Here is a 10,960-nt window from a genome sequence, read left to right on the forward strand (position 1 = left end):
AAGTCAAATTACTGTTTCCATTATGATAGAATTCGTTGTATGTGAAAAGTTCAATTTTTTTGCATTACAAAAAAAAATGCCAGCTCTAATTTGTGACATGCGTACGACCTTCTGGGTCAAAGGCGTGACGAAGTGATGTGCCGTGGGGAGGGGGTGAGACTTAAATTTTCTCAACTTTTTACCTCAGTTTTTACCACCACCCTTCTCGAGATCAGCCTGAATTTTTCCCACTAATTGGCCAAAATTGGACCGAACAATGTTTTTTGGGGTGCGGGGAGGGGGTGGGAAAAAGTCAGAAGAATTCCGAATAGTTCAACTTTTAGATTAACATTTTTCTATTCCTGGAAATTTTTGAAAATATTCAGATAACAGAATCAAAATCAAAAAGTTTGAAAAATAGATTAGAATGGAATAACATTTCAGATATTTTGTAAAAATTAAAATAACAACTGAAAAAAGGCCAAAAATGACCTTGAAAAGTGAAAAAGTGTTTTATTAGATGAACGGATGCATTTTCATTTCTCCTCACTTTCAAAGATATGTACATACATTTAAAAAAAATTTCAAAATAATTTCATTCAACAAAAAAAAAATTGGTCAATTCAAAAGGAAAAGACAAACTTTCGACTCGATGAATAAAATTGATGAGAGGAGAAAAAAGAAAAAGAAACACACGACTTTTTTGTTCAAAAATATATATATAGAGAAAGGCAATGAAAAAAATATAAAATAAAATAAAATTGGCGCAGAGGTTAAATTTAAAATTTCAATTTCCTTCACAACAGTTGAAATATAAAAGGGAGAGCAAGAAAATAAATAAATTATAATTTATAAAGTTAAACTGACCTCCAGGCTAATAATATATTCACATTTTGACGAGAAAAAAAATCAATGTTACTTCCAACATTTGACTATCAAAATTGTCTATGACGATTCATAGAAATATTTTTGAACTTTTCTCGAGATCTTTTTAAACTGATCTTCAGCCCAAAAAAATGAGCTTTAAGACGTCTTCTTTCCTAACTGTGGTTACAAGAAATTCAATCTGGTAGCTCTACACATACACCCATTAACATAACGGTGGATTAATAAGACCATGCCATTCACGGTTGAGAGAAGTCATTAGAATTAGAATAAACACCTAACGTAACGTGGTTCCAGATTCAGGCAGCCTTCAACTTTCAGTCATTGGACTCCTATTCCTCTACATACTCGTACGTTCGAGACGAGTACTCTCAAACGTAATAATCACGTACGATCAATCAAGTATACGATCGAAATCATCACCTACTGACGTTCGAATTACGTCACACATCTCAGATGAGATTTTACTTCCGGTTATGTTACATTTCGGCAACATGTGTTTTTCCCAGTTACAATATTCGGCATCTGTGCGCGCGTCGAAAAGTAGCAGCATCTTTTATATCGATGTCAATCACCTATAACACCTATAAAAAAAATCACCTCCACTGCTATCTTCTTTGCGAAGACGACGACGTCGGTACCCTTTGAATTTACTCCGCACCATCGTTCGCAACTCAACACTATAGGTTTTTATCTCCACACATCCACGCTCAGTTTGGAATTCGAATAAATGTCTGCTGCGAACAGTAGCTGATTCGCTTTACTTTACCACTAAAAATACCCGTTTCGAGAGCTTTTTTCCTTATTCGTCGTGTATTCGAACGACGACGACCGACGTCGTCGGGTATAAAAAGTCAAATTTATTTTACCAGTTGTTCTCAAAATTTCACCCAGGTTAAATGACCTTTTTTTCCCCCACATCTCTGCACTCTTCATCTGCACGTATTTAATCCTCTTTTATAAAGGTGTAGGTAGTAGGTAGGTAAGAGGTAAGGTACCTTATAACCTCGTATACGTCACACCGGATTATACATACAAGTCGCTTCCGGACGCTTAAGAACCGAGTGTGCTTGGCTTATAATGCTTAGATACGTACTTAAAAATACCCATACCTACTTCAAGTGTAACCGCATCGAGTATTACTCGTGATAATTATCCGGTTATCGTTCACTAATACAATATTATTAACAAAATGACTTGTAAAGTGAATTTGAATCTGTATTGTTTAAAAAACCACGCAATAAACGAGCGATATATGGGTGAGATGGGGAGAAGAGGACCATATTTCATATAAAACTACTCTTTCTGGTACTTCGTACACCTCGATAGACGTGATTGCAATAAATATAGTCGAACCTTTTGCATATTATGCTGAGGTGTAGCCTGGGTACTCGACGTGACTGACATTTGTCTATAACGTATTGTGTACTGTACGACACATCTTGAACGCCCCAATCTTGAGTACCAACCACATGCACATTATACATAATGGAATGAGGAAATAAGATGGAAAAAACCTCCTCTCTTCAATCATCTCGATGAACAAAGAATCTCATTGTTAATAAACGAATACGTGACGAAGTAAACTGAAACACCACAGACCGGACCACCAGTCACCACCCTCGGCGTTAATGAGAATTTAATTGACTACCGAACAAAGCCTAATCGATTTTATCCATCGACTGCCAAGATAAGTAAATCTGTGTTTAATAATTCCATCACTCGTTCGTCTCGGTTTGGTGCGTTTACAGAATATCAAATGTACATAGGTACACTCTACACTGTATAAGGTATCTAAATTCTAAATATACACAGTCGAATTAATTCGTATGTAAACAACAGGACACGAAACCACGCAGATGATTCAAAGTTTACACAATACCTACAACATGCTGACCTAAGACAGTAGGTACAGTAGGTAGAAGCTCGTATAAAGGTACGAGTAGTTCACTTTGTCCATAGACTATGGCCAAAATCAATTCGCTTACAGTTTTACAATTTACGCTTACGCATACGTGTTCAATAAACGTATTAAGCTACGGATGGTTGAATTATTTATATAGGTAGATAGCCAGATAGCGAGCTACCAACACGAGATACGACGATAGAGTGAATTGAGCAAAGAGCAGTTACCCAGACTGAAACGTTAACGGATGTACCTTTTTCCTTTTTGAATGATCGCCTTATTTTATACACAGCAACCTTTTCACCGAAACATCGAACTGGCTACGAGAAAAAAGAAAACTACTGTTTGCTGGTTGGAAATCTCAAGGGTAGTTTCTCTGTGTATACGATGCTGATGAGTTTGGCAAAAAAGAACGGATTTTTTCCACGTTTTTATTCTTTTCCTCCACCCACAGCTTCCTTCTCCCTCTTCGAAGGCGTATGTTTGTCTCGACCTTTTTTCTATTCTCTCTCGATCTTTTTTTTTTTTAATATTTTGTAAATATAAGAACAAGAAAAGGATTTCTGTTTCTGAAAGTTCTATAGTTTTGAGGAATTGAAAGCGTAGGTAAAAACAAAAATTAAAGTGCTGAAGAGATAGCACAGAGAAAATGGGGTGGCTCAGCGACGAGAAAGAATCTTCGCAAATCTTCCAGGTGTACCTAATCCTTCGAGAGAATTTTTCTTTGTTATCGTTTCATTGTGAGTATGCAGATTAGGAAGACACAAGCTTATATTAATGGTACTGAGATTTGAAAATCCCGGTACAGGTGTTTCAACTTTTATACCTAGCACATGAAAAATTATTTTTTCAATTTTTTCCATTTTTCAACCCAATAACGTCTCGAGGTACCTATTTTAAGGGCTGAATTTTAAACATTTGAGTCATGACTCACTCTGGAAATTGAGAATTTCCTCGAAATTCCATCTCCTGAAAATTGCTTAGGTATACTTTCCTCTCAACTTTTTGAGACCTTTTCTCCCTCTCAAAAGAACAACAAAGCCAATGTCCCAAAACACTTGTTGACAACTTCGAAAGCTCAAAAAATGTTCATATACTCGTAATTGCAATGAAACTGGGTAAGATGTCTTCAAGGAGGTAAGGTAGTAAAAGCTGACATTTAGTTTTTTACCTTACCTACCATTTTTCGACCTGTCAAAATCAATTAATGTTTCTAATCCTTTCTCTCTCCCCCTCCCTCAAATTACTTCCATTCACCTTTTTTTGGCATCCCTCTTTCCGTTTTTTAAATGAAAAAGTGATTCCCAAGTTTTGCTCTTTCAATAGGTACATATACTCAAGTTCACTTAAGGAGCTCCTGATAATTGAAAAAATCAAATCTTTGAAAATTGAATAATTTTCCAAAAAATTTGTTTTAAAAATCACCAATATAACTACTAGTGAAAAAATCAAATTTTACAAAAGAAAAAAATAACATATTCTGATTAATTTAACAAGAAAGGAGCATTGACCTGAAAATTTAAAATTTTCCTTACGTCTTGTCAAGGTTATTTGGTAATTACATTTTGCTAGACTGCGTTAAATTTCAGAAAAATAAATTAGCTGTTTACCAAATCTGACCAATTTTCAAAAAATCGTAAAAAAAACATTTTCGTCGTCGCTGACATCGAATCTATGGCATTGTTAGGGCATTTAGCCACAAAACTCAATTTTGGAAAAAATTACCATTTTCCAACAGTGTTATCAATTATGGTGCATAATGCCATTCTTAAATACATATGAAAAACTTAATGATCTCTCCCATGAAATCTCTTAATAGGGTTGTTTCGAAAAATTTCAGCCTGCCTGAGAAATCAAAATATCATTCAAAAAAAACACCACAAGGCCAAACTTCAAGATCTGAATTTCGATTGTCAAAATGCCGATTTTGGCAAATTTTTAAAAATTCAAACTTGGATTTTTTGGACCACGAAAAAATCAAAATTTGATTAAATTGAGGTACCTATAGAAAGTTTAAATTTGAATTATGATAGTGAAAAGTGGTTTTTGAGATGTCCTGGAATCTTCAGCAAATTTTTATATTTTCAAATTTTAGAAACATTTTTCCAGACCTATTTTAAACTAAACGAGGCTACGAAGTAATACTTACTAGGAGGAAAAAAATTTCAATTGATTATATTTCGAAACGAGGGGCTCAGCAGTATAAGGCAAAGTTGAGAAAAAAAACAAGAAACTCAATTTTCTCATAAGAATTAGCAATTTTAAAAATATTCAGTAAAATTTTTAGAACATCAAAACTGATTCAAGTATTTTAATTTTTTAAACAGAGGATCAAATACAACGACGAAAATTAGAATTTCACCCACCTCGGATACTGAAATATCTATCGACTGAAATATGCTAAAAATCTTCCCCTCCCCCCTTCATACTTGAGGAAAATTTCCCTTTTCTCACGATTAAAAATACATTTAGGTAGGTAAGCAGTAAGCATGTAACAAATATTTTGCCTAGAATTAAATCTACAGGTATTTCTAGTAAAAATTAAATATGAACTTTCTCCCTTTTCCAATAAAGAAAAAAAAGAAAGAAAAACTCCGACTCGAAAACCTTGAATATAACTTTTTGTAATGCACACTTTTAATGGATTGAATTCATACGCCCACTTTCACTGCTCTAACCACCCTGCCTACTTTTTCGAGAACTTAATCGCCGTCAATAGAAAGTTATTTAAGCTCGGCAAAGCGAGGGTAGAAATTATTGGAATTGATAATTTCCACTCGACAATTTTCTCTACATTCATAGAATTCTTTCATTTGTTTCCTGCGCCATTCATCCATTCATTTATTTTCAATCAATTATGAGAACAAATGATAAAATTTTGCAATTTTACATCTTTTTGAAAACGGAAAAGTTTTATATTCTTTACAGGCGTTATTGTATTACGAAGATTAAATAATCAGATATTTTCAAACGAAGAATTTCAAATAGCACAACCAGCTAATAATAAGAAAAAAACAACTTTACTGATTCTGAGAAAGTAATCATAAAAAATAGTCAGAATTGAATACTAGGTGCATATAATGTGGTACAAACAAAATTCCAGCCTTTTAAAAGCTTGTTATTCTCAAAAAATTTCAATTTTCACCACTTGTTTTTTCGAAAATGAAATTCTAAAAATAAAATTTGATCAAAATTGAAAACCTCGATGTTATTTCCAATTTTACTCTTTGACTATGATGTGTAAAAATTTTTCTTTGAGATGTAAGTATCGAAGTTGTTGAAAAATGGGAATAAAATTTTATAGGGTCGACACAAAACACTGGAAATTTGAATATATTCGAATCCGAATCGCAATTCGAATCGTTTTTTTTTTATTCGTGACTCAAACCTTTTTTTTTAGGGGGATTCGGTAAAAATGATTCGTAAAACGATTCGAATCCCATTTTTAAGTGGCCGTGATCCGAAAAATTCGTGATTCGTACGACGAATCATCTACCTATAATCTATATTTTACAAAATTCGTCGGTTTAGGAAAAATATGAGATTTGAATCGCAAAATTTTGAATTTTTCCTTCAAAGTTTTATGAAAAAATTGAGAAAAATTAGAGAAGAAATAATTATAACCCGTCTACGAATCAGGGTGTCTACCGGAATTTTTTGGCCGAAAATCACTACCTTTTCACTACCTTTCAAAAAAAAAATCACCGCTTTCCAAAATCTTTTTACCCCCCCCCCCCCCTCCCCACTTTGGTTAGAACTTTGTAATTTTTTACATTGAAGTTTTTTATCAATTTGAAATCAATTCAATGATTTTATAACCATTGCTATATTTATTCAAGTTGTTACAATTTCTCATGTGTACATGTTAAAAATACAAAATGAGCGAACTCGAAAAATTGACAAATCAACTATTTTGAGTATAAAATTCTTTCAAATATGAAAGATGAAGGATTTTCTTAAATTTTTAGCAGTGATTTGTCAGAGTGTCTAGCCCAACAAAATTTCAAAATGAAAAAGCAGAACTTAAGCAGGACATTTTTTAAACACTTGGGATTTTTCAAGATGGGGAGGGGGTGGACGAGACAAAATTTTACCTAAAATTTTTTCGCTTTTCCAATTTCTTCAAACATTCCAAGATTTTTTTCAAGCAAGCGGATGTCGAGAATATAATTTTGTCATTTCAATTTTTGATTTTATTTTTACGTACCTTTACGGTTCTTGTTACTGTAATAAAATTGGGCGAATAAAGAACTTTTTTCCAAAAAATTTTGTTTCAAAGTTAATGGAAAATTTGAACAACATTTGGAAAAAAATATACCAATTTTTCGAAAAAGCTATCGAAAATTAGTATTTCGAGGGGTATAAAAACGTTGTTTTCTAGGGTGATGAATGAAGAGGTTTATCATTTTTGATTCAAAATTTTAAATTTGAATGATTATTTTTTTTTTTAATTCTAACTTGAAAAAAAAGCAAACTAGCACGAGTAAAGCGAGGCCAAGGAAGCTTTCAAAAATTCATGTTTCAAAAAGTAAAAAAAAAGTTTTTGAACATATTTTCTTAAATTTAACGTGTAAGTTTTTTATATCGTGACGAAAAAGAAGAGCAGATAGCCCGTGCGAAGCGAGGGAAAAACTTTCAAAAATAGGTAATTCAAGTTCTAAGAAAGCCAACAAATGAGCCATTTTTCACAAAATTTTTCTTGAGTGGAAATTCGGATTTTCCGCTTTTTTTAATTTTTCATGACCAGTACTTTTTTACTACTTTCACTACCTCTGGTAGACAACTAGACACCCTGCGAATAAGTCACTCCAAAACCACACACAATCATCTCTATCGAAAAATTCCTAAACCCTCCTGTCAATTCTGTGAAAATGAACCTACCTACATCCATCCAACATTTACAATTCATCTGGCCTAAATTACATACAACAAACAAGACTGTCTCTCCATAATAGACCTAAATTCAACAACTATCCCAGACAACCCTTCGGAAATCCAAAAATTCATAACCCTACCAAAAACATCAACCTAACAAACCAAATCTAAACTGTAATAATCCTGCAATTATTAACACCCCCCCCCCCACAAATAATAATAATCAAAAAAAGTCTTTAGCTTATAAAATTTTACAGCGAATACGTATCTAACTCCATGCTTTTTGTTTCCTTCTGCATCTGGAAATTAGACTTCGAAAATCAACGTAATCTTTTGGAGAAAATTGAAAAAAATTCTCATTTTTTAAAATGAGTGATCGCTCAAATTCCATATGTCATCAATCTGATTGACATAAATTCCAATTCTTTTAGAAATGGCTAAATTTTGGATGTATCAATCAGTTAACACTGAAATATGGTCGACATTTTTTCCTAAAAGCCATTTCTCATACCTAACCAACGCAGAAAGATCCTCGTTCTCGAATAACCGGTCTTTTGGTCGTTTTGACAGCAAGTAGATACGGCCAACCGGCACCTTGAGTCATCAGCTCATCACAACTACATATAAGTACCATCGAATCACACCAAATACCCGACCAATCACTCTCAATTACAAATCATCCAGCACTCTGAACATAGACATATCTACACGCTTCAAACCTCAATCCGCGTAAGTATAGTAATACGGTAAGTAAATCGACAGTACCTGTGGAAAAAAATCGATACCCATATCACCGCAGGGTTTTAATTACCAACCTTTGTGGTTCATTACCAAATCACGCGGGAAAAAGAGAGACGGAACTACAGTTACACTACGACGAGGTCGGCTCATAGCATATCATAGCGATGAAAAAGTCAAAGTCATTACCACGGCTTTGGCAAATTAGCATCCAGCCAGGCGCAGCCTACATGACTTCACTATTTCGGCTCATCTAGTTATTATCCTTGAATCAGAGGTTATTGCAGATCTTAATCGTATAAACGGTAAAGCATGGCGATTGTTCGACATTAGAGCCAATAAGCTGTTGCGAGGAGATACCGGACAAGGCGATGACGATGGACAGAGACGGCATTTGAGAGAATGATAGAGAATTAAAGTTAATCGACACGACGTCTTTTCGACAAATAAAACATCAAACTCGGTACATTTCATTGTAGTTGTATATCGACCTTGTTGTTTTATTTCCTTTTCGTGTCAACGTTCTATTAAGCCCAGTGTCGAATGACTGGCAGCTTTGCAGATTCCTTACCCTATGGTGGTAAGATAACATGACACCCAACGGGCCAAACTTGATAATGAGAAAGTTTAACCCTATGAAACTCGAATAATAAGGAACTCCGCAACAAGCACAAGTACATAAGAGACCGATATAATCGAGTTAAATACATCTCCGTTAATACTGTGACAAGAAACTTAGTCATTTGAACTTTGCAACGTGACAAGTTCGGTAAACTTTGATGTTTCGGTCTGGCTGACAAACGTTATCGGCGCTTTGAATTATCTAACCAAAGTAACCGCCATCGCCACACTGTAGGAGTAGATTAGTCTGCCTATGCAGCAATAAGCCTACCTACGACTTTCTTTGAAGTTTGATACCGGATGGTTCAATTAATAGGTAAAGGCTGTATTATAAAACCCAAGAATCAAATTAATATAATTTGATGATTGCAAACAACATAGAACACAAACACGTAAAAACATGCCGGAAAAGTAATCGTCATAAACGTACAGGTCAGGTCAACGATCAGGTTGGCTACGTATGTGATAAAAACACACGTGCTCGGTGCTATTCTCGTTACTACGTTTACGAATGTGTAATGTACTAGGTAATGTAGTGATATTAAAATGAGAAAAAAATAACTCACTCGGAACATTGTGCTGCAATCGCATTCGCTCCAAATGCGGTCCATCCTTATCATTATAGACGATAATACCGGAGGCATTGCTATTATAAGCGTGTTCCATTTTTTGTTGAAAATTACACCTGCCTCTTCGGACCAATGCGATCCATGGCTCATCTTTGGGAAACTCTCCGTAGGATGGTTTGAGTGGAAAACTACATCCGGTAAAGGCTTCGTCACCGTTGACCATAGCTGATCTGACATGTACGACGATTCCGCTGACTGCGGAAACGTGGAACTCACCGTATTTGGCTACTTCGGTTTTCTCCCATTTTACTTGACCGGTTGACTTATCCAAGTACGAGATGTTGAGAAAAGCTGTCGTATACGATTCTATTTTATCTTCCGAAGCTTGTTGCATGATCGGATGACTACTCCAGTCGGGTCCGATACATATCGCGTATTCCACCGACGTCGAAAACACTAGCAATAACAAACTTAACGAATTCATTGTGAATAATTATTATTATTACCTATAGCACTCAACATTTGATTATGGTTAACATACTGGTACGAAATAACAACCATACGTACGAAAACGCGTAATTTTTCGCTAACACGAGGGTTAAAAAAAATAAAATACTAATTCCCTCGTAAATTTTTACGAAAAACACGAACAAACACTCGCAAAAAAACTACAGACTTGTCGTCTACACTCCAAAAGGCTATAACGACAATTAACATGCAGCGTTCATTGATTTCGAATGAATCTGGCGGCCGGTCAGAGACTCAGCTGGTTAGTGGCTTCGTGCATGTTGGCGCAGCAGTGTTACCATCTTCGCCCGAATAAAGTACCCAAGCGAGGTTATCAGCCTATCGCAAACGAGGAATAAATTCTGTTTACGCATTTTTTTTCGCGAAAAAAATAGTAATTATCGTAGAATTGTTAATTGAGAGGAGTTATTAAGCGATGTTTTCAGTTGATACGAATTTCTATCCACCAAATACAAATTACTGTATAATTTCCAAATACTTTTTTATTCAGTATGGATGGCTGTAATTAAACTTCCAAGTTCCAATACCTACGTCCTAATAATGCTCAGTCGTTAATTATAATTAAACATCTGGACGTAATTTTTTAACGATAAATGTGAAATTAAGTTTATCTTCGGTTGCTTTTAGAATACCTATTACAATGGACTGGATTATTTAATCTGATAATGAAACCGTTCAACACTTCACCAGTTTCCTACCGAACTACTGAGGAATAAAATTCCCAAACCTTTTGTCTGAAAATTCACAATATTCTTTCCTGAAATTACATCGTTTGATAAGAAAAGACACCTAAAATCAGAATGCATTTCCAAAGATCAAAACCATAAATGTCTCCTTTAATATACACCTAATCGAACGT

The 10,960-nt window shown here is 34.6% G+C and overlaps 1 protein-coding gene across 2 annotated transcripts in view; it reads right to left on the reverse strand.

Moving 5' to 3' along the window:
• Positions 1-10,333, reverse strand: part of LOC135848774 (E3 ubiquitin-protein ligase goliath-like) — an 88,334-nt gene extending 78,001 nt beyond the window's left edge. For both annotated transcript variants that reach the window (XM_065368769.1, XM_065368768.1), the window contains exon 1: positions 9,571-10,333. In XM_065368769.1, the coding sequence (XP_065224841.1) occupies positions 9,571-10,057 (487 nt within the window). In that variant the 5' untranslated portion in view covers positions 10,058-10,333. The remainder of the gene's footprint in view (positions 1-9,570) is intronic.
• Between the last annotated feature and the right edge of the window lie 627 nt (positions 10,334-10,960).

This window comes from Planococcus citri, chromosome 5 (assembly GCF_950023065.1).
Source record: "Planococcus citri chromosome 5, ihPlaCitr1.1, whole genome shotgun sequence".
Classification (NCBI taxonomy): Eukaryota; Metazoa; Arthropoda; class Insecta; order Hemiptera; family Pseudococcidae; genus Planococcus; species Planococcus citri.